Genomic DNA, 25978 nt, shown 5'->3' with positions numbered 1-25978 from the left:
ACAGCATGTAGCCTTTTCTGACTGGCTTCTGTCACTTAGTAATATACGTTTAAGGTTCCTCTATGTCTTTTCATGGCTTAATAGCTTAATACTAATAGTGCATTGTCTGGATATACCAGAGTTTATTTATCCATTTATCTACTGAACGACATTTTGGTTGCCTCCAAGTTTTGGCAATTATGAATAAAGCTGTTATAAACATGAATGCACAGGTTTTCATGTGGACATAAGTTTTCAACTCCTTTGGGTAAATACTAAGGAATTCAACTGCTGGACTGTATGGTAAGAGGATGTTTGGTTTTGTAAGAAACTGCCAAAGTGTGTTCCAAAGTGGCTGGACATTCTCACCAGCAATGAATGAGAGTTCCTGTTGCTCCACATCCTTGTCAGCATTTGGTGCTCTCAGTGGTTTGAACTATTGCCATTTTATCAGGTGTGTTGGTATCTCAATGTTGTTTTTAATTTGCACTGCCCCAAAGTGGTTCATTTTTTTTGAGTGATTGAAAATGGTATTTTGAATTTTAACGTCCATGTGTTCAACGCCAGTATATAAAAGTAAAGCATTTTAAAAATACCTTATCCTATAACTTTGCTGAATGTATTTATTCATTTTAAGAGTTTTTTGTAGATTCCTTGAGATTTTTTATGTAGATAATGAACAAATGGATTATCTATCTACATAATCTGCAAACAGAGACAGTTTTTGTGTTTTTCCTTTCCAAACTCTCTACCTTCTGTTGCCTTGATTTATTTGCACTGCTAGATTTTCTAGCACTATGTTGAATAAGTGACAGAAGCAAACACCTTTGTCTTCTTCCTGATCTTTGGGGAAAAGTACCCAATGTTTTACCATTAAGTATAATGTTAGCTGTCAAGTTTTTTTGTGAGTGCTCTTTAACATGTTGAGGAAGTTCCAGTCTATTCTTATTTTTCTGAGAGTTTTAGTCATGAACAGGTGTTGAATTTTATCAAACACTTTTGCTGCACTGAGTGATATAATCATGTGATTTTTCTTCTTTAGCCTGTAACATGGTGAATCACAATGATTGATTTTTGGATACCAAATCAGGCTTGTATACCTAAAATAAACCCATTAATTATGATGTATAATTCTTTTTACATATAGTTGGCTTTTCCTATCTGCGGGTTCTGCAGATGTGAATACACAGGGCAGATTATAAGGGACTTCAGCATCAGTGGATTTTGGTCTGAAGCGGAGTCCTGTGAACCAATCCTGCTTGAATACCAAGTAACAACTACATTGCTGAATTCTCCTTGCAAATATTTTGTTCAGCATTTCTGCAACCATATCTATTAGGTATACCGGTTTTACAGTTTGCTTTTTTGGGGGGTCCCTCTTTGTCTGGTTTTGGCAGCAAGATAATACATTGAAAAGTGTTCTCTTATGATTTTTGGAAAAAGACTGTGTAGATTCATGTTAATTCTTCTTTAAATGTTTAGTATAATTCTCCAGTGAAACCAACTGGGCCTGTAGATTTCTTTTATAGGAATTTAAAAATATGAATTAAATCTCCTTAGTAGTTATAGGGCTATTCAAATGATCTATTTCATACTGGGTGACTTGTGGTAATTTTTCCTTTTTGAGGATTGGTCCACTTCACCTAAGTTGTCAAATTTATGTGTGTAGAGCTGCTAACTGTATTTCCTTACACTTTGGATGTCTGCAGGGTCTGTGGATAGCCCTTATTTTATTCCCAATATTGGTAATTTGTGTCTTTTCTCTTTTTGCATTTCTTGGTCTTACTAAAAGTTTGTCAATTTTATTCACGTTTCTATACATTCAGTTCTTTATTTTCTCTATTAATTTTTCTAATAATTAACATAAGCTTCAAAATTAGCCAGAACAGATTTTACCTCAACTTTTAAAAAATCGTATTACTTTTTCTTGATTTTAAGTTATTACAGAATGTGATGTGATGAATGTGACAAGAAAAACATATCAAAAAGCATAATTTTGTAATTTTTCGCTTACCAAAGTAGTACCTTTACATTCGTCTTCGTCACCATCTTTATCAAAATCCTCCAATTCTTCTTGTCTTGGCCTTTTGGCATTTTTAGGAGAGGAAAAATTTTCTTCCTTTCTTTTGGCCATCAGGTCTGAACAAATATTTATAGTAACAATGAAGTAAATCAAGTTCCATATATATTAAACTTAACAAAATAAATCTAACAAGGCTAATTAAACTTTAGGTACTATGTCCATCCATTTTTACCTTAAAAATTAAAGTAAATTAGTCTTGCATCTTGCACTAAGGAAGAGGGACATGAGTCAAAAAATGCTGGAAAAGGCAAGGAAATAGATTTTCCTCTAGAGGCCCTAAAACGGAACATAGCCCTACCGACATCTGGATTTTAGCCCGGTGAGATCTGTGTTGGACTTCTAATCCACAGAAGCGTAAGATAGTAAGTTTGTATTGCTTTAACATCGCATATTCTATACTAGTTGATTTTACTTCAGAGGTATTCATAGCCAAGATTTTATCAGTATAAGCCTACCTAAATGTTGTGACTACTAAACTCACAAAAGGTAAAAGATTTTGTGAAATTGTGGTTTCTAGTTTTCTAAATCTATTCATAGAGATGGCATGGTGACTCCTGAAATTATTCCAAAGCAATGCACAATTTTCACAAGTTATAAAGTAATCAGATAAAACTTTTAATTTTTAAGTTGTTTTCCCAAAGAATCATATTTTGAAGCACATTGCTTAGCACCAGTGGTTTCCTTTAACTCTTCCCTAAAAGAAAAAGTCCAGGTTGATTGTCTATTTTTTGCCAATATACTACAAAATTTAAACCTAGAAAATTAACATCTTTTAAATTACACATGATTTTGCTAAACATATGAATACTGGATCTCCAGTCAAAGCTGATCGTTTATGATTAAAATTAAACTTTATGACCTCTTTGACTGCTGCTTTCATTTTTTCCTTTAGAGTACATTTAAGACCTAAAATGATAGGTATCTAATTTAATTGTTTGCTAAAAGGAGACAAAAATCTCTAACATAATCAAAAATTTCTAAGATATAAGAATATGAGGAACAGTTCTAGGCTCAATGTACTGAAATCCCCCAAATATTAGACCATAGCAACCCTCTCCATACCATGTATATACCTGGCTCCCCTACCTATGCAAGCAAAATCCAAGTGGGTAGTCTGGACTTCCACCCTAGTGAGGCTACAAGATGGCACCTCAACACCCTAACTGGGGTAGAGTCAAAGAAGGCTAAGTAGACAAGTAGGGAGCCATGATAATGGTGTCAGCAGAGACCACCTAGAGAGCCTAGATTTCCACCCACACAGGAAGTAATACGGTGTTACTTACTCCTTCTCCTAGTTGACTAGTATCAAAGGAGGCCTAGTGGAAAGTCGGGACTTTTCCCATTGCCCAGAGGTGAGAAGACCACTCCCATTGCAGTGTCACTGGAGACCATATGGGAAACTGAAACTGCCACCCTAGCCTAGCGGTTGCTGTGGCTAAGGAAATAGCTCTAAGTTCCAGATCTGAGTCTTTTTGTCCGCAGTCCAATATGGAGGGAAGCAGTTCCCAAAGGTTGTAATCTCTTTTACAAAGGACTTCAAAGAGCTTTTGCTTATGTCTATCAATATTATATTAGAAATTAAAACTAAACAACTTTTTTCTTTTTCTTTCTTTTTTTTTTTTTTTTTTGAGACGGAGTCTTGCTCTGTCTCCCAGGCTAGAGTGCAGTGGCACAATCTCAGCTCACTGCAACCTCCATCTCCTGGGTTCAAGCGATTCTCTTGCCTCAGCCTCCCACGTAGCTGGGATTAAGGTGCGTGCCACCATGCCCAGCTAATTTTTTATTTTTAGTAGACATGGGGTTTTGCCATGCTGGCCAGGCTGATCTCGAACTTCTGACCTCAAGTGATCTGCCCACCTCGGCCTCCCAAAGTGCTGGGATTATAGGTGTGAGTCACCATGGCTGGCCAAAACTGAGCAACTTTTAAAACAAGGGACACACAGTATATATTCCATCAGTCACAGCAATGACATCTCACAAGTCATGTAACCTCTGGAAAACTCCACTGTACACTCATAAGTGAATGAGTGTGAAAAGGGCAAATAACATCTTACTATTATCATTAAAACAGTTTTGGCCTTGTAGATCCCTTGCAAGAGTCTCATGGATTCCTGCACCACATTTTGCAAAGTGCAGCTACAGGGGGATACTAAAAGCAAGTCCATGATACAGTGTCATAAATTATAAGGCACAGCTAGCAAGCAATAAAGTTAGAGCATTAGTGAAGAAACAGACCACAAAAGGACTTGTAGACTCCTCATATTTAAAGTGTGGTCCAAGGACTGGCAAGCAAGATCTACATCTCCTGGGAAGATATCCACATATCGGATATCCAGAATCTCAGGCCCCACCCTAGAGCAAGTGAATCAGAATCTTCACTTTAACAAGACTTAAGGTGATTCACAAGCACATTAGAGTTGAATTGTTATGTAAACCATGGAAAATAACTGGGACTTTATCCTACCCTGAAGTCAATGAAGAACCTTATATATTATGAAGTCGAATACCATTTAAAGGGTACATTACTTACCATCCAAAGAAGGATATTTAACCTAAACAAATGCCTTTTAAGACAATATTACCATTACAGTTACATGTACGTAATATTCAGCTTCATTTTTACAAATTATTTAATGTTTTGAAACTTATTAAAATCAAAAATTCAAAATCAAACATATTTTTCAAAATATTTAATAAGAATCAACATAGATCAGTTTCAGTTTATTATTAATTTAAATTCCCTGAGATACTACCAGGCCATTATTTTTCCAACACTTTCTTCTCTGCTAACCACCCTCTATTCCCTTCTCAGTTACTGAGCAGTAATTTATTTATTATAGAAGAGCAAACAGAAAGCATTACTTTTTGGTGTCCCCAACATTTAATGCCCTTTTAGAAACTGTTTTTATTAATGCCTAACACATGATCATGCAGTTAGCAAGCACTCAGACATAAGCTAACGGATAACGCACTAGGGAAAATGTGATGCGCTTCTCACAAGGAATGTGAGATTCTATACAGAAGACAGTACACCCAAACACTACATGATGACGATGTTTTTTATTTGCTGAGCATGTTTTTTATTTGCTGAGCATGACCTGGGATTTGCAGTTTGCTATTAGGTTGCCACGGTAACTTGCATCTAAGACACTGAAGGATCCTACCTTTTAAAATAGGAATCACTTTGTAATTTAATGATGATGGATTTTCAAACACAGATTCGAATGTCTAGAGCATCAGATACAGATTAAAATAGTAAAATTGTTTCCAAAAGGCTAAAGAAACACATTTACAGATGCAAAGAAAAATATTTTAATTATGCTGGAATAAAAAAAGGAGAAAAAAGGCTCCTTTGGGATTTTCAATTTATCCATAAAGCTCATCATAGTTTTTAATATTTCTTTACTTATTTATAATTTTAAAAAAAACAGAATTAAAGAACACCTCATTTCTCCCTTACAGGATACAAGCAGGAAAAATGAAGATTATCAATAAAATAATAAGTTCAAGAAGAAAAATTAATGGCCAGGCGTGGTGGTTCACGCCTGTAATCCCAGCACTTTGGGAAGCCAAGGGAGGCGGATCACGAGGTCAGGAGTTTGAGACCAGACTGGCCAATATGGTGAAACCCCGTCTCTACTAAAAATACAAAAATTAGTCAGGCGTGGTGGCGCGCGCCTATAGTCCCAGCTACTCAGGAGGCTGAGGCAGAAGAATGGCTTGAACCCAGGAGGTGGAGGTTGCAGTGAGCCGAGACTGTGCCACTGCACTCCAGCCTGGGTGACAGAGCGATACTCCGTCTCAAAAAGAAAAAAAAAATTAATAACCAAGAGTTCATTATAGCATGTAGATGCATGGGAAATTTGATAGAGATCATGCATTTTAACAGAATTCTAAATTTTATTAAGTATCTAATAATTCATATTTCCTATTAATACCAAATTAGGAACTAAGAGTAGTGACACACATAACGGAATTAGAATTTAATAAAAAACAGTGTTATCATTTTTTAAAAAAGGCAAATTACTACTACTTCTGAATCTGCCCTGGACTGTGTTTACCACAACCTCAGTTCTACTCTGCCTACCACAACAGACATTCATTCTATGGTAAACAACTTCATTTTGAATGTGCTTAATTAAGTACACTGCTTGGAATATATCATGAAATTATATGAGACTTATTCATTAAGTCCACCCATCTAAAATTTCAGGATCAGCAAAACTGGGAAGTATAAAGCACAGCATTTCAGTTAATAAAATCTGAACACTTAGATTTCTGTACTGAAAACATCCTGTGGCTCAATATAGAAGATAGATGAAACAGAAAGTAAGAATAGTAGCAGAAGAGATGAGTTGCTAAACAAAAGCAGTGGTAGTATCAGGGACAAAGGGAAGAGATAAAACAAGAGATTTAAAAGACTGAATTAGTAGAATTGGTGAGTACAAATGGGTGAGTAGAATTAACATCTGCTGAATAACTACATACTTAACTTTTGAGATGAACACTTTCTATTTCCTTTGATCCCCAACATCTTTATGAGATAAATATTGCCCTTATTTTTACAAAAGGAGAGACTGAGGCACAAGTAAATGAATTGAATTTATGTAGCTACAACTTAGTTCTAACATACAAAGGCTTCTATAGCTCTAACATAGCAGAGCTCAGATCCAAATCCAGGTTTGTCAAAACCCAGTTAAACCTCTTTAACACCCAGGTTCCTACTGGCATAAACTGAAGTTTCACAGTTAATTATTCATAGAGAGTGAAATTGGCTATTAATCTGTCCTTCATCTTGTCTATCCTTTATTAAACTTAAAAAAAAGATTCTATTATTGGCTGGGCGGGGTGGCTCATGCCTGCAATCTCAGTACTTTGGAAGGCCAAGGCAGGCGGATCACCTGAGGTCAGGAGTTCGAGACCAGCCTGGCCAACATGGTGAAACCCCATCTCTACTAAAAATACAAAAAATATTAGCTGGGCTTGGTGGTGCATGCCTGTAATCCCAGCTACTCAGGAGGTTGAGGCAGGAGAATCACTTGAACCTGAGAGGCAGAGTTTGCAGTGAGCCGAAATCGTGTCACTGCCCTCCAGCCTGGACAACAAGAGTGAACAGCTAACTCAAAAAAAAAAAAAAAAAAGATTCTCTAATGTTACTATTAAAGTCAATCAAAACTTTGGGTGTGCTTTATAAAACTTCATTTTGTGTTTCATCTTCACACTTAATACTAAATGCCATTATAAGTTGATGGAACAGGTTTGGCAAGTAGGGAGAATGAAATTTATCTTATTTGAAAACACTGAGTTTGGGCTGGGCTCAGTAGCTCACGCCTTGTCATCCCAGCACTTTGGGAGGCCGAGATGGATGGATCACTTGAGGTAAGGCGCTCAAGACCAGCCAGCCCAACGTGGTGAAACCCCATCTCTACTAAAAATACAAAATTAGCCAGGTGTGGTGGTGCATGCCTGTAATCCCAGCTACTTCAGAGGCTGAGGCAGGAGAATCGCTTGAACCCGGGAGGCAGGATTGCACCACTGCACTCCAACCTGGGCGACAAGAGAAAACTCTGTCTCAAACCAAAAAAAAAAAAAAAAGAGGAAAAAAAAGAAAGAAAACACTGAGTTTCAAGTGCTCCCAAGGTATTTTGAGATAGAGGCCAGTCAGTAGTAAAGTATACTCTGCAATGGAGAAAGATTTGTGGGTGGAGCTAAGAAAGCTACTGGAAGTAGTTTGAATTTGGTGACCAAGAAAAGCATGCTCAGAGAGAAAAGATGTTAACTTATTTAAATAGTGAATCAAAAATGCTAACATTAACCTAAGCAACTACGCTTGACCCTCAGTCAGCTGGACTTATCGTTGTGTATAAAGAACTATGGCATTTAATTGTGTCTTAAATATAATGCAAGCTATCACGGTAAAATTTTGAGTTAGTTACTAATTCCTGCAAGTAAGCCAAGTACAGCTTTAATTATTTTCCCTAACTTTGGTCTAAAAATGACAGTCAAGATTTAGGTAGGTTTTACATAAAATTCTACAGATTCAGCAAAATACACTCAGTAAAATAAACCTTTGGGGAATAAAACGTGTTTTTCACTGTAATACCTTTAACATGACCTGTGTACTTTTTGCCAGGCTCAATACTAAGTGGTTTATACGGATTGTAGACAGATGTCGATATATAACTACATAACTTTCTCTTCCTCTCTGTCTCCACATATTTAAGAATCCTGTCAGCTAGGTACAGTCAATCCCTAAGAATTGGTTCCAAAATGACAGCCCCTCTCTCTCACTCAGATACCAAAATCCACAGATGCTCAAGTCCCTTATATGAAATGGTGTCATATTTGCATATAACCTCCCCACATACTTAAAAGTTATCTCTAGATTACTTATATAACCTAATACAATGCAAATGCTATGTGAATAGTTGTTATACTGTACTGTTTAGGGAATAATGACAAGAACGAAAAAAAGTCTGTGCAACCATCCACTTTTTTTCCTCTGAAATATTTTCAGTCCCTTGATTGAGTCCACGGATACAGAGGATGCACTGATACCTATATTATTTCCTCCAACTTGCATAAGAAGAACTGAAACTTAAAGAGGTGGTACCGACCTGCTCAGAGTCACACAATTCTGGCTCTTTGTGATATAAATACACGTTTTTAGGCAATATACTAGTGGTCTCCAAACGTTTTGTACTTGCACCCATTAAGCAAAAGAAATTTGAAATACATGTTCCAACATAAAATTAATACCCCATGTTTCACGTAGAAATCGAATGAAATAAAGTAAATCTAAATAGAAGTTCTAATGTTCCCTCTCTACCCACACACCCATGGAACAAACTGCATGCCACTGTATATACTATTGTACATGTTAAAAGATCACACAGCAACCATATAAAAGTCAGGAGATTTGGGTTTTTCTTTTTTCCTTTGAATATATATTGCTGAGAAATTTGCCTTTAAAACACTGGCTTTTAATCTACTACTCGTGAAATATGCAGAGTAATAAGCGCTCACAAAACTTCTGTCTTGAGGGCTCAAACACCAAATGATTGCTCTAAGAATTTTCACAGTATCACCTCAAACCCTATTGGTTCTACAACCTTTCTCTACCCTAGAGTCCTGTTTTCCGCAATTCCCAATTGGGATTCTTCTCCGGTTCATTTCCGTAAGAAATGAGGGCAGAGAAATGCCATCAGTAAACCTTTGAACACATGTTAATTTTTCTAGATAATACAATTTGCATTTTCGTAAAACTGGGCTTCAATGACAAATCCGATTTCAGTGATCTTTGCATACACCCTTTAAACACACCAGTTGCCGCCTGCGAGATATCATCAGACTCATGCTAAGAGCCACTCCCTACCCCAGCTTTCCCCAGACCTCTCCCCGCTTTACAGTTATTCGCCACAGCCCGGGAGAGTCTGGGGACCGCCGCCTGGGAGGGGACGGCCGCCTGGGAGAGAACGGCCCGGAGCAGACGCCAGGTTTCCCGCGGCTCAGGAGACCGGTGCCGCCTCGGAGAGCGCGCGAAGGTGCCGCCGGCCGCCCGACCCGCCCGAGGAACGGACATCTCCCGCCCGGGCCCGCAAGGGCGACCATGAACACCGCCGCAGCTCAGCTGACCCTGCCTCTCCCAGGTGGCTGGGGGTCGCCAGCCAAGGGGGCAGCGGGCGGAGGATGAACCCCGGAGCAAGTGAAAGCGACAACGCGCGCCTCCACCCTACCGCCAACAAGTCGAAGTCTCCCAAAGGAACCTGATCGGCGGGGCTGCCGTGGTACCACCGGCCGCTAAGGCCACCCTGCGGGCGTCTCGACCTCGGCTGACCGCCGCTGGCCCGCTGGGAACCGCGTGCCGGCGGCAGGAGAAGGTAGAACCCCGGGAGCCCCGGCGCCCACCGCGGTACTAACCGCGCCTGCGCCCCGCCCTCCCTCCCTTCGGGCTCCGCCCGCGCCTGCGCAGTTGCGGGGTTTCGCACCGCCGGAGTCTGAGAGGCCGGAAGTGCCCCTTAGCGGGTGGGGGAAGCTGGTAGGCACGGGCGGCTCCGCAGTGACCGGACTCGGGTGAGGCGAGTGATTTGCCTAAGTAAAAGGGAAAGATAACTGAGCGCCCCCGGCAGCTGGTCTACGCATGCGTCCGCTAGGCCGGCTGGGAGCCGGCAAGGGAAAGCCGAGCGGGCCCCATTGGGGGAAAGCGGTCAGTCACTTCCCGGAAGAGGCGGGCCCGCGCGGGCCCGGCGCCGGATTCGAAACGCTTCCTGGTGCTCCTGGGCCTGGCGGTTGAGCCCGGGGCGCTGGTCTTTGCTTGGGTAAAGAAAGAGGACTTTCCTTTTTTTTTCCTTTTGAGAAAATTCAGAAATTTGGAGGCACAGTAGTTAGGATTCAGGCCAAACTGGTAAATGACGAAGGGGCTTCTTCCAGAGCCAAGGAGGAAGGGTTGTCCGGGTAAGTCCCGCGGGACGTGGAGAGACGGCGCCCCCCGGTCCTCCCACTGGTTCCTTTGACCATCTGGCTTAGGGACGAGCTCTTTGTTCGCTGCTCCTCCAAAAACGCCTTCAATGACTCCCTTTGAATAAAGTAGGAAGTCCGAACCGAGCCGCCAGGCCGCGACCTGGCCCCTGTTTTCCAGTCGCGAGGGCCCTGCGTTACCCCGCCCCAGGAAAGCTGCGCGTTCTCCGGCCGCTCGCGCTTGGCCGAAGCTGCTGGGTCCCATTGTGCTTCCCCCGGGCATGCGATGGGGATAATTCCCACGCCTCGCTCAGAGCCATCCCAAGAGAGCCCTCCCTGGTCCCCATAGGCACAGTTGGGTGTTCCCTTTTCCATGTTAATCTTGTATTTCGGATATAGTTCTGTTATAGTAATTACTTTAAGGGATTGTAGTTGTTTATTTACAATCAGTCCTTCCCCCACGGTAACCTAGAGTGTAAACCCCCTAAATAAACGTCAGAAGTAATGAAGTCTTAACTTCCTTAGCTTAGGTTTCAGCGCCCTTCTCAACCCCACACTCCCCCTTCAGTCTTTACACAACCCTTCCCATGAATATGCTGACCTAACAAGTAACCTACTTTTCATACTCCAAAATCTTCTCTTCTGTGTGGGGAAAATAATGCATTGACTGCCACCTCACTCCACCTCCAAATAAATTGATGTTGAAATTCTGGCTTCCGGTAATGGAATTCTTTACATCAAAGTCACTTTTTATTTCTAAAAGTAATCACATATATATTATATTCCTACTGTGGCCCTTACCATGGATCAACGAAAAATATGACATAGTCAAAATAGACCAAAACATCTGGCCTTGTTGTAACCAATGGGAAACACAGTTGGGAGGTCCCTACTTACATGTCACTTGCTTCAGGAACCGTTCCTTGATTCCTAAGTGGGGGACCTTTTTTCCTAAATACAACTATAGCTTGCTTTCTTACCTCTTAAGCCCTTTTTATCTGCAGTCTGACTTACCCTACTAAGGTCTTTAAATGCAGGGCTTGATCTTCCATTATTGTATCTCCAGCACCTATAAAGCATTCCTGTTAAATAGTAGACATTTAATAAGTATTTATTGATAAGCGTGAATTATGCCTCAACGTTTAGGCTAAATTCATATGAAAATAAAATTGAAAAAATAATTTTAAAGAACAGCATTAGTTACTGAGATTATGTGGTAAATCCCTTAAAATATAATCTTGCATTGAAATAGTTTTCACCATTTACCAATCTTTATATGAATATATACTCATCTAAATGGAAATTGGGAAATTTAAGCATTTTCTGCTTTTCCAAAGTAAATTTTCTAATGTTTTTCTTAAAGCTGAACTAAATTGCAAAACTTGCTTTAATAAAGTGTGTATTTTTGCATCAGTTAAGCCCCTGACCTCTTTATGTTCTTTAAATTTGATTCATTAGTGAAATTAACAAGGTTCTGTGTTTTTCTCACCTCATTCAGTTTTATAATTAACCAATAAAAGCTTATTAGCTTTTAAGGAAGTTTTAGGAACTTAAATTGATTTATGGGCACCATATGGTTACATCAAAGAACTTGTTTTTGTTTTAACTGGAAGTGGATTCTTAAGTCCTTTAAGATGGAAATTTATGTTCTTTCTATTATACCAAGCAATACTTTCTGAAATAGAGTGATTTTTTTTATTCCATGCTACCAGTTGGTCATGCAATTCAAATATTAAATACTAGATTACAGATATTAGAATCTTGTAATGCATCTGGTTTAATACCTGTCATTTTGTAGAACGGTTAAATGTCTTCCCAAGGTCATACACCTAATCAGTGGTATATTCAAAACCCAAATCCTAGGCTTCCTATCTGAAGTCCATTGCTCATGAAGTGGTTTGCTATGTGTTCTGACTTTGTTGATTCAAATAAGTAAGCTAAATAAATTTAAGCCATTAATAGGCTTATAAAGTTATTTGCTATATGTTATTCTTACATCATTGATTCATGTAAGTAGACTTGTGTGACAGCTAATTCTTAAAAAATTATGAAGATGTTAGACTTCTTTTGATATATATATGTTGATTGTATGAACAGATTGACATCAATATAATTATTCATTATAAAAGATTTGAGTGGGAACTCACCAAATCCCACACCAAAAAAATTTAAAATTTTACCATAGTAAAAAAAACTAAAAAGCAAGATAAAATTATACATAGTTCTTGGTGTAGTATTTTTAATTTTTATTATTTATTTTTATAGAAATGGGGTCTCACCATTTTGCCAGGCTGGTCTCAAACTCCTGGCCTCAGGTGATCCGCCTGCCTCGACCTCCCAAAGTGCCAGGATTATAGGCATGAGCTACCATGCCCGGCTAGTGTAGTATTTTTAAATTTTACTTAATGCTGAGCCATTTTCAAATAACCTCATCACGTTGATTATGACCTCATGCAAGAACCATCTGTTCTATCTTTCAGTGTAGTTGTACTTTAATATCTTAGAAGCTATTGCATTCTGTCCTTTTTTGGAATGTTTTATGCGTTTACAGTCTTAACCATTGCTTCTTAATATCACTTCCGCAGAACAGCTGGTGCAAAGAACATGTGATAAGGAATGGAAAACAACTGATGATGGAAACAGAGATTTGGGGTTAATTGCGTTCTTAAAATATTATGATGTTCTTTCTAATAAAATGTACATTTCACATAATTTTCCTCTTTCAGAACTAACCATGGTTAATCATTCTTTAAACCAGGTTTGTTTCCGACAAAAGAAATGAAATAATAAAAACTAAATTCTAACTGTAGTAATCATGTGATATTAAAGATATTATTTATGGGGTTAGTTAAAAGCCCTCTTTATCTTGCTAAGGGGTTTCCAATAATCGAATCAGTGCTGGACTTTTTTTTTTTTTTTTAGGCATGGCTGCCCCCCGTTAATAATATATTTAATTAACAGCTTTACACAATGATCCTAATATACTTGAAATACTTAGAGGACTGCAGTTTATAAAATCAAGAGTCTACCTTATTGCTGTTTCATTTTTTTTTTTTTTTACCATAACCCTCAGAAGGAATACAGTTAACATCACAGTCCTATATATAAATGTGTGTTTATGTGTGCCATCATAAACATCACTGCACTAGGTGGCAATCTTCACTACTATTCATTTGTGTATGTGTAGTCAACCTACGAAAGGAATCATTAGAAACGGTAGGAATGTTGAACCTTAGAACTGGAAGTTGCCAGAGAAAATATGTGCCCTGGTCAACTCCACAGGACTAGTTCTAGGCAATCTGAAGGAAACCAGAAAATGTGAATTTCTCTTCCCTCAAAAAGCAATACTGAAGTAGTATTTAATATTCAAGTACTTGTAAATTTGCAGAACAGTACTTTTCAATTTGACCCATGAATTCTATTTAAATTTGTCGCTTAATATTTAGCCAAGAAGCAAACCATCTAAAAAGATTTCTGGTTTATTTCTCCAACTCCTAATAAATAGGGTCACATATTTTTTAACTTTTTTCTAATTTGAAAAGTAATACAGGCATATGGTATTTTAAAAATGAAACAACACAAAGGGATATGTTTTGAAAAGTGGTTCTTGCCATCCCTGAACTATAATCATCCCTAACATATTCATACCTGTTTTCATTTTAAAAGTTGGGTCAGTTTTTTTATTAGTACATGTATTTCTATCCTACTGATTTATTTGCTATATCATCTAATTTAGTTTGAATATTCCATAATTTACTTAATTAGTCCTCTATGGAGACCTAGCTCTTCTCAGTGTCTACTATTATAAACAATGCTACAGTGAATATTGTTGTATAAATCCATACGCACCACGTAACATATCTTAAGTTCCTGGAAGAGATATTGCTAAACCAGAAGATAACCTGCATTTAAAATTTTGACTGCTAGGGTCAGGGTCACATTTAAATGAAATTAGAACAAAGGAATTGCATAATTGTCTTCGATAGCAATCTATTCCAGTGTGCACCGTGAGTCACAAAGGAAAGCAAAACTGTCAATAACTTTCTTCTCAGACTTTTGGTTTAATGTGTTCTGATGGGTTAATAATTTATCTCATTTCTCTTCATAATAATGACTTTGAGAACATGTGTACCGCATTCTTTTTCCAGAATTAACCACAACTTTTCACAGTAACTGAATTAATGCCACAATGGTACATTCAACCAGTGGGGTTTCAGGATGTGAAATAGACAATATTAGTTCTGGGCCACTGTTATTACCAAATACTTTCTTTACCTTTAAGTCTGTATATTTTTATCTGTAAAGTGACATCCATAGATGTCACTGTACACTTCATACAAATGAGTACACAGAATAATACTCATGGCAGGGCTGGGTGTGGTGGCTCATGCCTGTAATCCCAGCACTTTGGGAGGCTGAGGCAGGCAGATCACTTGAACCTGGGAGGCAGAGGTTGCACTGAGCTGAGATCTCGCCACTGCACTCCAGCCAGTGTGACAGAGCGAGACCCTGTCTCAAAAAAAAAAAAAAAAAAAGGAGTAATACTTATGGCAGCACTGGCCACACTATAAAATTCAGGTTCAGAAAAACAGGGTAAGTCACAGACAGCAACCCTTCCAGCATTTATTTTCTTTGCACCCATGTGCAATTTGAGAAAATTTACCTTTAGAACGAACTCTGTTAAAGGTACAGACAATACAGTACTTTTTATTCAGAAGGTTTCTGCATAAAGGTGATAGTCTTTTGACTTAATATATTATTGTCTCCTGCCTTGTGTTTCTGGAATGAATGAAGGTCATTATTTAGAGGATAATCTGGGTTGTATTTGTGTCGTCAGATTGAATTTTCATTGCACATGCTACTTAATGTCTTTACCAAATAATAACAAAGGGAAAGAAAACCAAATATAGATGTATAATAAGGAAAAGCTGGCCTATAGAAAATACCAAACCAGATAATAGTAGCAAAGTTTAAGCCAATTTTGTTTTTAAAATGTCGTGTACGTGGAAAAAGGTTTTAACTTTAGTTTTCTTTGGGTGGTGGTTAAAAGTTATAAGTGATAAAAAGTTTTTTTCTTTTTCTACAATGAACATTATGTGACCTTGCAATTTAAAAAGCCAACGCCCTTTTAAGAAAGTTATGTCCATCAGTATTCCTCTAACTTCATTTTCTCTCTTGTTTCTTCTTCCCTCACTTTTCTAAGTTTTCCTTTATTAACCCCATTTTTCTTTAGTTTGTTTGCATGCTTCCTTGCTTTTGTTTTTTTGTTTTTCCTGGGTATGATAGAGAATTAGTCCCATTCTCTAAGTATGTAAATCAAGGAGTGAATTTTCAAGTAGACAAAAATGATTTCCAGCATCCTTGCATTCGCTACTGATCTCTGCATTTGTTAGCTCTTGTTTTTAGCTGGGAAAAAGCCAATTACCGCCATTTTAACGTTTCAGGTGTTCTCAATTCATTTTGAAACGCTGACTGATGAAAAAAATAAGGAATATCCTCTGAATTATCCTGAACTGGCTTATAATATATTGTTTGAATTCCTGTTATGAGCTTCTGTTTCTTTAACAATATTTTGTAAAGTGTGTTTCACATAACAGCAGATAATCACCAGAATGGGAGTGAATGACTTGTGGCAAATTTTGGAGCCTGTTAAGCAACACATGCCCTTACGTAATCTTGGTGGGAAAACCATTGCAGTTGATCTGAGTCTCTGGGTGTGTGAGGCACAGACAGTCAAAAAAATGATGGGCAGCGTCATGAAGCCCCACCTCAGGTATAGTAAAAGCTCTTAGAGTATAAATGTATGATGTATAAACAGTCTTGGTATCTTGATTTTGTTTCACCTTTTTTTTTCTTTTGTTGTTGTTATTCTTTTACATTTTGAGGTTTCAAGATCTATTTAACATGTCTAGATTCACCATCTTTATATTAAGGACTCAGATTCGTACCTCTTACCCTTTGAGCTCCAGACTCACATAGCTATCTCCTACTTAACATATCCACTAGGATGCTTCAGATACTAAAAGCTGGAGATTTGGGAGACATTTTCTCCCTATTTTACTTCTCTCCACATCTAATCCGTCAGTAAGTCTTGCCAGTTCTACCTCCAAAATATACTTTGTGTTCACAAACTTATCTCAGTGTCCAGAGGCACCACCTCAGTCTATGCCAACCTCATCTCTCATCTATACTCCTGAAGTGCCATCTTCACTAGTTTCTTGCTCTTGGCCTCCCCTACCCCAAACTATTTTCCACATAGCAATTAGAATAATCATAAATCTTTCTTGCTTAAAAATATTCAGTGGTTTGGCCGCACGCGGTGGCTCACGCCTGTAATCCCAGCAGTTTGGGAGGCCGAGGCAGGTGGATCACGAAGTCAGGAGTTTGAGACCAGCCTGGCCAAGATGGAGAAACCCCATCTCTACTAAAAATAAAAAAAAATTAGCTGGGTGTGGTGGCGGATGCCTGTAATCCCAGCTACTTGGGATGCTGAGGCAGGAAAATCACTTGAACCTGGGAGGCAGAGGTTGCAGTGAGCTGAGATCACACCACTGCACTCCAGCCTGGGCAACAGAGTGAGACTCCGCCTCAAAAAAAAAAAAAAAATCAGTGGTTTTGGCCGGGAACAGTGGCTCACACTTGTATTCCTAGCACTTTGCGAGGCTGAGATGGGCGGATTATTTGAGCTCAGGAGTTCAAGACCAGCCTGGGCAACATGGTGAAACCCCATCTCTACAAAAAATACAGAAAATTAGCCGGGCATGGTGGCACACACCTGTAGTCCCAGCTGCTCAGGGACTGAGGCAGGAAGATCACTTGAGCCAGGAGATTGAGGCTGCACTGAGACAAGATCATGCCACTGCACTCCAGCCTGGGTGACAGAGTGAGACTCTGTCAAAGAAAAAAAAATTCAGTGGTTTTCCACTCTAATTAAAACCTTAAGTAAAATGTTATTACATTAACGTTTTTGATATTAGTCTAATGTTCTTGCCTTTGTGTTATACTATTTTGACTTTTACTCTCAGTGTATGATGATTAATATATTACTAATTTATATATTTCAGGAACTTATTTTTTCGTATCTCATATTTAACACAAATGGATGTAAAACTGGTATTTGTTATGGAAGGGGAACCACCAAAGCTGAAAGCTGATGTCATAAGCAAGAGGAATCAGACTCGCTATGGGTCTTCTGGAAAATCGTGGTCTCAGAAAACAGGGAGATCACATTTTAAATCAGTCTTAAGAGAGGTGAGCATTCAGATTTGATTCAGTAATTCCGATTTGAATTAAAGGCTGCATTTTGCTCTTAATAGTTTGTCATCTTTAATACTTATTAATTTTATTGTGACTAGCAGGGATGTGCATAGAGAAAAGAGTTTATTTTTTAGAGTGAAATTGACCTGAGTTTCATTCCTGGCACTGGTATGTAGAAACTGAGACACTGAGCAAAATTTGTAACCTATGTCTACCTTGTATGTTACCTATTGAAATGACAACAGTAATACTCAGCAGGGATGTGATAAAAATAAGAGAAAGTATATCTAAAGCAACTAGTACATGGTAGGAACTTGATCATATTACCTTTTATAACACCTTCAGGACTTAAAGAAGTCCCAGAATACATGAGATCTCATTAATTCGTATTTCACTCATTCAGACTTCATGATAGTTCATATACAGAATACATATTTGGCTTCTCTTAGGGCTTGTAATTTTAAAAACTGTCGTTACATTATAATATATTATTTATATGTTGCTTTAATATTGCTATATTTTATATTTGTATAAAACTTAAGAAAGAAATCACCTATAGTATATAATTAAAACAATACGAAGCTTTTTTTTTCTGTTTTCTTTTTTTGGTTTTTTTTTTTTCTTTTTTGAGATGGAGTCTCGCTCTGTCACCCAGGCTGGAGTGCAGTGGCGCAATCTCGGCTCACTGCAAGCTCCGCCTCCCGGGTTTTCACCATTTTCCTGCCTCAGCCTCCCGAGTAGCTGGGACTACAGGCGCCCGCCACCACACCCGGCTAAGTTTTTTTGTTTTTTTTTAGTAGAGACAGGGTTTCACCGTGTTAGCCAGAATGGTCTCGATCTCCTGACTTCGTGATCCGCCTGCCTCGGCCTCCCGAAGTGCTGGGATTACAGGTGTGAGCCACTGTGCCTGGCCCTTTTTGTCTGTTTTCAAATGTGTGTATTTTTAAAGAGTTGTAGTAGTACACGTGATTTTTAACCTAGCCTTTTCACTTAATGCTTCATGTTGTCATATTTCCCTTTTGTCACATTCTAATCAAAATCATAACTTGTAGTGGTTGGGCAACATGTATGAAGCTATGAATCATACCCCTGATTGTATATGTTATTTACTTTTTTAGTTTTTCTCTACTATACATGGAACATGGAAGTGTGATTAACATTTTTTGTGTATATAATGTTTTCTTGTGATTTGAAATTTTAGATAAAATTACCCAATGTTGGATTGATGGGTCAAAGTTTTGGAATGATTTTATTGCTCTTGCTGATTCATTTCTGCTAATGCAGATGTCAGAGAAGCAGTGTCGGTGCACTCACAAGAACATTGGATGTTAGGAGGCTTGTCTTTGTAATATTTAGTGTGCAACAACAAAGATATTTCATATGCATTTGTCTTTTAATAGTAATGTTAAACATTTCACCTATTTTTAGTCCCCCTTTGGGTAATGGCTATCATGTCCTTTACCTGCTTACCTCTTGAGGTTTTAATTTTTCTTTTGTGCAAGTTCTTTATGTATTAAGGATATAAGCTTTTATCATATTTGCTTTCAATTTGTTTTTCTTTTTAATTTTAGTTAAAAAATTATGCCATTTTTCTCCTCTTCTGAAATTTTATTTTCTACTCACTTTTAAAAATAGTTTTCAATTAGTGAATATTCCACCCTAATGACTATCAGCAGTTGAAGAAAATATCTGTGCTGAGTTCTAATTACTTCTTGTATAATCAATTCCTGGAAATATTCATGGTCCTCAATCTTAGAGTGTTAAAGAACCAGCATAAAACAAAAAAAGAGATGTCCATCTCTTCTTAAGAAAATTGCTCCATTCCTGTTTCTTTATTGCTGCAGTAATTATGGTGTTCTTAGGCATTTTGTGTCAGTTCAGTATTGCCTATTAGTCATTTTTATATTTCTGTACTCTTCAGTTACTAGGCCCTGCTTCCTCCTAATCCACTGCTATCTTTTAGGTATTCGCATGAAAAGCACAAATTAGTCGTCCTCCAATACCACCTCCACCCCACATGATAGAGACATAGAGTGGGAAAAATTGCAACAGCCTTATAGGAAATTCTGTGCTGGTTCTTTCAAAAAATTTGAAGTGGCAAATAGTACAAGAAGTTGAAATAACTGTATTATGAAAGGCTATTTTTTTACCTAGGGGTAAGGTCGAAGCAACACTGTCACAAAACTCTCTCTCTAAAATCACGGGGCCAGCGTCCTGAAAAGTGATATTTTTCAACATAGTACTTTGACTTTTTGAACTTTGTCTGCCTTGGGCAACATCTGACAGTGGTATTTATTATGTAGTGTGGCGTAGAAGTGATTAATCAAAGCAAGAAATGATATTTATTCTGTCAGTCTCTAGAAACTACAAGTAAGTAGCCTTTTCTCCCCACCATACTCAGTAGTCCCTGATAGAGAATGATACATGACAAAAAAGAATGGTGTATTACAAGAAAGAATGAACTAGGCTATAAGGCCAGACTACAAGCTACCCAGTGGGGTTAAATTCATAAACCAAAGGAAACTCACAGCAAATTATTTGTGCATCAGCAAAATGATGTAATCATTCTGCACAAACATTTGATTTCCTAGGAGGACACTGACAGCTGACTTCTCCACAGTTTCCCACAATACGAGAGTTTCATTGTACAGGGAAGGCAAGATGAGAAAAAATGCAAACATTAAAATTCAAGCCAAAACTGTATGATAGCATCTTCTTTGGAAGTACGCATATTGGGTTGACCATCATGTGAGAAAAATTATTGAAGTCTTCTAGATGTAAATCTTAATATGATTAATTATTATTTAAAGATATTTTCAGAATCTGACTATAATAGCAATGAAATGTGAATATGGATTACTTTGTAATTAACATTAAAATCTTAATTTTTTATTACAGAAAATTTAAATCAACACAAAAGTAACCCATCACTAATCTTAAACCATTATCTTGGCTCATCTTGTTTCATCTATTCCTCTATCCACACATCATTTTGAAGCAAATTGTAGACATAATATTGTATCATTCCCTGTATTTCATCTTTTCTAAAAGATGATTCCTAAAAAATAAAAAGAAACATAACCACAATATAATTTTTATTAGCACACGTAAAAGTTTGGCAGTTCATTCCTTAAAGCCCTCAAATATTCAGTCGTTCAAATTTCCAAGTGTTTCTTAAATATCATAATTTTTAAAACACCAAAATAGCTACTATTAATATTTGTAATACAGAAATAGGTTTAATAGTAAATAAATGAGCAGTGAAAACATTCTTTAACATCTTGCACCTGCTTTTTGTTTTCAGTGCCTCCATATGCTCGAATGCTTAGGAATCCCCTGGGTTCAGGCTGCTGGGGAAGCTGAAGCCATGTGTGCTTATCTCAATGCTGATGGTCATGTCGATGGCTGCCTCACCAATGACGGAGATACTTTCCTTTATGGGGCCCAGACTGTTTACAGGAATTTCACTATGAATACAAAGGTGTTTATTTTCTTTCTCTTTTTCAGCATTTGTTTACGAACTACCTTTTTTAAAGGGCTGATTAAATGAAATAGTAGATATAAAATGCTTACTGTAATACCTTGCACATAGCAATTGCTAAATAAAATGCTTACTATTATTAAAAATCATTGCCACATAGTTCATTCTCTTCAAAATGTGGATTTATCTCATAAGAACTTGACTTGTTTGTTTCACATGGTTTGATTCTAAATCATTTTCAAAAATACATCACGAATTGCATATGAAAATGTGTTGCTTTGATCCTGAATTTCCAGTTTAGTGTTTCATCCTCAGAAATACCTCCAAATATGCAAAGAGAGAGATATAAAGATGTTCAATGTAGCATTGTTAATAATTACAAAAATTTGGCAAGCAGCCCGAGTGCTCATTGATAGGGACATGGTTAAATCCTTCACACTTACTGGTTCCCAGTTGGAGAGATACTGCCAGGAGACATTTTGGTTGCAACAGTTCAGGCTTGGGCAAAGGAGACTATAGATATGTGATGGCTTGGTGCCAACCAAACTAAACCTTCTGCTAGACATTTCTGCTATCCCTCCCGAAATGCTAATATTAGCACCCCCATTGAGAAACACTGTTTCAGAGTCCATATGATGTAATACAGTGAGGTCATTGAAAAGGCTATTATTGACATAAAAGATATCCAGAGATATTAATGGTGGAAAATTTCTCAAAATAGTATTTTTATATAATCCTACTTTTACTTAAAAAACGTAATTAACAATAAATATTCATATATATGTATCAAAGGAGATGTTTTTTTGGAAGAATATGCCCCAAGCTATTAATGATAGCTCAGGCAGTGCAGTTACGGGGAATGTTTACTTTCTATAATATATATATATATATATATATATGTTACAGTGTTTTATTTTGTAAGATGGAAATCTACATTTTTTAGACACCATAAAGCAATAAAATGGAAAAAATTGGCTAGCATAGTTATTTTTAAGCCATTTTTGAAACTACAACTTTATTTTCATATATTGAAATGTCAGATTCTATAAAGATTCTGCTGATCAGGATAATTTTCTTATATAAAGTTTTTGGAATAATTAAACTTTTTTTCTTTTTTTGAGACGTAGTCTCACTGTGTCGCCCAGTCTGAAATGCAGTGGTGTGATCTCGGCTCACTGCAACCTCCTCCTCCTGGCTTCAAGTAATTCTTGTGCCTCAGCCTCCCGAGTAACTGGGACTACAGGCACATGCCACCACGCCTGGCTAATTTTTTTGTATTTTTAGTAGAGATGGGGTTTCACCATGTTGGCCAGGCTCGTCTCAAACTCCTGACCTCAAGTGATACACCTACCTTGGCCTCTCAGAGTGCTGGGATTACAGGCATGAGCCACCATGCCCAGCCTGGAATAATTAAACATTTAAAGATAACATTAACAAATTATTTTTGTAATGTGGTTTAATGTATAAATATGTACTTTTTGAGGATTAAACTGAATCTGTTCTTTCTTTAGGACCCACATGTTGACTGTTACACAATGTCATCTATCAAGAGTAAACTAGGTTTGGATAGAGATGCTCTGGTTGGATTAGCAATACTTCTTGGCTGTGATTATCTCCCAAAGGTAAGCTGAAATTGTCATATTTATTTGCTATTCATAAAGTCTTTTTCGTACTTTATGTGCTGTATAAATATGAATATAATATGGCTATATGATTAAAAATCGAATTTAAAATATAATTTCTAAGTGAAAAAAACCATAAAATTATATTCACAAATATAGTACTCTGTCTCAAAACATTTCACATGATTATTCACAATACTAATACAATTAGATCAGTCAGGTTAAAATATAACAGTAATGAAAAAAATGCAAAATCTAACATAAATTACATTAAAACCCTTGTTACATCAAACCAAAACTGCAAATTTCTTACTAAATCCAGAAAAATGGTAACATATATAGTAATTTAAAATATTACATTAATGATACAGAATAAGAAAGTGGTAAACTCCAAAAATCTATAGGTATATCTGCAAACTTCAGATTCAAAGTAGAATCTGACCACCCAAACATTAATGTAGCATTTGTCTAATTTTTTTGTTTTGTTTTGTTTTTGAGAGGGAGTCTCACTCTACCACCTAGGCTGGAGTGCGGTGGCGCCATCCTGGCTCCCTGCAACCTCCGCCTCCCAGGTTCAAGCAATTCTCCTGCCTCAGTCGCTGTAGTAGCTAGGACTACAGGCATGCGCCACCATGCCCAGCTATTCTTGCATTTTTGTACAGACAGGGTTTCAGCATGTTGGCCAGGCTGGTCTCCAACTCCTGACCTCAGGTGAGCCGCCTGCCTCAGCCTCCGAAACTGCTGGGATTACAGGCGTGAGCCACCGTGCCCGGCGCCATTTGTCTACTTTGAAGATACAATTGTCCCTTGCTATCCCTGGGGTTTTGGTTTCACGACCCCCTAGGACCTGAAGACGCTTAAGTCCCTTAGATAAAATCACACAAGGCTGGGCGCAGTGGTTCACGCCTGTAATCCCAGCACTTTGTGAGGCCGAGGCAGGCAGATCACCTGAGATCAGGAGTTCGAGACCACTTAGTAAGAACCTTTCTGTGTGGAAAACTAAGAAAATTGCTTTCTGCTGTATAATCTGGCATTCATTGTAGATTAAAGCTTATTTTTCTGTGAATAAAACGTATTCAATAAAATACTATTCTTTAAAATTAAAAAAATAATAAAATAAAATAAAATATAATTTCAGGCATAATAAGCTATTCAGTGACTAAAATAATCAGCATTTCAGATGGCACTAAAAAGCTGACTTGTGACACTTAATATTATAAGCAAGAATAGAATAATGTAGTACCACAGCTTGAATCTCAGTAAACTGTTACTCTAGATTAAGAGATTCACATTTATGTTTGACTATGACTATCTTTTTAAATAAATATAGGAGTTATTCTTTTCTTGTATTATGCCATTGTTTCTTTCACTCTTTTTTCTGTTTTTTAGTTTTCAGTATTCTTTTTTTTTTTTTTTTTTTTTTTTTTTGAGACGGAGTCTTGCTTTGTCGCCCAGGCTGGAGTGCAGTGGCGCGATCTCGGCTCACTGCAAGCTCCACCTCCCGGGTTCACGCCATTCTCCTGCCTCAGCCTCCCTAGTAGCTGGGACTACAGGCGCCCACTACCACGCCCGGCTAATTTTTTGTATTTTTAGTAGAGACGGGGTTTCACCGTGTTAGCCAGGATGGTCTCGATCTCCTGACCTCGTGATCTGCCCGCCTCGGCCTCCCAAAGTGCTGGGATTACAGGCGTGAGCCACCGCGCCCGGCCTAGTTTTCAGTATTCTTTGTGCACATGCTCAATGCTATTACTGTTGCTAAGTCACGTGATCATTGGGATAAGCCATTCATATTTCCGTGCCTCTCAGCGTTGTGCTGGGTTTTGTTCATGGAAATATTTGTATCTTAAGATGCACAATCTAGTGCTCTGTAACAAATAGGTATAACAGGTGAGTTAAGTATTATGAGAATAATCCCATTTTTTTAAATGTAGTGTTTAAAAATATAAAATGACTGGTATGGTAGGTCTTACTATGTAGTTCCCTTATTATGTTCCTACTGATTATTTCTGTATCCTTACAATCCCGCATTTTACCTCTATTCCCAAGAGAAGTATAAAGAAGAATGACATGTAATTTTTTTTCCATCTAAGCTCAGAAGAAAGGAAAATATAGCAGGATAATAAAATTATTAAGCCTAATTTATAATTTATATCATCAAAGAACTTTTTTTAAACTGTTAGGAAAAGAAAGCAGGAGGAAAGAAACTTTTAAATACCACAAACCATTATTTTGTAATTCTCCTTCTAAAGTAAAAGACGATTTCCTAAATAAAATTATATCATAATTAAAATCTATAAACAGCCCAATGTTTAATTTAAGAAAAAATTTGCTGACTTGAACTCACAGAAACCAACTTTAGCTACAGTGGTATTTGAATTATGCATTAGCCATAGCTATATTGACCTTTTGTGTTTTTTAAAACCAAAACTGCTATGTATTTACATTGTTCTACTTAAAGACTTTTAAGACTATGTACTAACTTGATTTGCCTTCAAAAACTTAAAGCTAATGCTAATGCAAGAAGAATGATATTCAAGATATCTAATAACGTGTATGCCAAAGACATAGGCAATAGAGATGGAAGAGACTTCTGGGTATCCCTGCCGTGCCATAGACTCTCTTTTTAGTAGCTGGATTCTGGGTGTAGGTGGATTGGGAAGTATTCAGGTTAGATGGGACATTCCTGTGCAGGCAGATACTCAGAATGCTTGGGCAGTAGCTATTTACTAAACAGTTAACACGAGTGTGTAAATCCTAGTGCGTACTGGTTAAATAACAGCTCTGCTTATAAGGACATATTCATACACTTATAGGGGCTGGAAGACTCAGTTTAAATCAGAAATTGTGACAGGAATATACATTAAGGCATATCATTTTTGTATATTGGAAATTCACACTTTAAATTTTCTTAAGTTTTTAATTTCAAGAGTTAACTTAAAATGTTCCTTCGTTCTCTGTTTATGTCTGGGTTTTGGAATATTAAATGTTCATGTAATTAAATGAACTTGCTTTTTCCTGATTACAAACATAAAGTTAGGTTAAATTAAAATATTATCCAAATAATTAACATAGTAAATGAAAGCCCTCTAAAATTATGAC

General features: G+C 37.5%; 2 protein-coding genes across 7 annotated transcripts in view; one reads left to right on the top strand and one right to left on the bottom strand.

Moving 5' to 3' along the window:
- The window catches only part of SMC6 (structural maintenance of chromosomes 6), an 88721-nt gene extending 78698 nt beyond the window's left edge, over window positions 1–10023 (bottom strand). For 2 of the 4 annotated variants that reach the window (XM_063696045.1, XM_063696046.1), the window contains exons 1-2: window positions 9873–9999; window positions 1994–2118 (exon numbers count right to left, since the gene is read on the bottom strand). In XM_063696045.1, coding sequence (XP_063552115.1) covers window positions 1994–2113 — 120 coding nt within the window. In that variant the 5' untranslated portion in view covers window positions 2114–2118; window positions 9873–9999. The other 2 variants (XM_055378755.2, XM_055378753.2) reach the window with 2 other exon arrangements.
- A 16-nt stretch (window positions 10024–10039) lies between these two features.
- Window positions 10040–25978, top strand: part of GEN1 (GEN1 Holliday junction 5' flap endonuclease) — a 29664-nt gene continuing 13725 nt past the window's right edge. Inside the window, exons 1-5 of one of the 3 annotated variants that reach the window (XM_004028873.5) lie at window positions 10040–10516; window positions 16117–16292; window positions 17584–17770; window positions 21081–21257; window positions 22769–22879. In XM_004028873.5, the coding sequence (XP_004028922.1) occupies window positions 16132–16292; window positions 17584–17770; window positions 21081–21257; window positions 22769–22879 (636 nt within the window). In that variant the 5' untranslated portion in view covers window positions 10040–10516; window positions 16117–16131. Of the gene's footprint in view, window positions 10517–16099; window positions 16293–17583; window positions 17771–21080; window positions 21258–22768; window positions 22880–25978 lie in introns of all 3 variants that reach the window. The other 2 variants (XM_055378757.2, XM_055378758.2) reach the window with 2 other exon arrangements.

The sequence above is a fragment of the Gorilla gorilla genome, chromosome 12 (genome assembly GCF_029281585.2).
Source record: "Gorilla gorilla gorilla isolate KB3781 chromosome 12, NHGRI_mGorGor1-v2.1_pri, whole genome shotgun sequence".
Lineage (NCBI taxonomy): Eukaryota > Metazoa > Chordata > Mammalia > Primates > Hominidae > Gorilla > Gorilla gorilla.
This window is presented reverse-complemented; position numbering and strand designations above follow the sequence as displayed.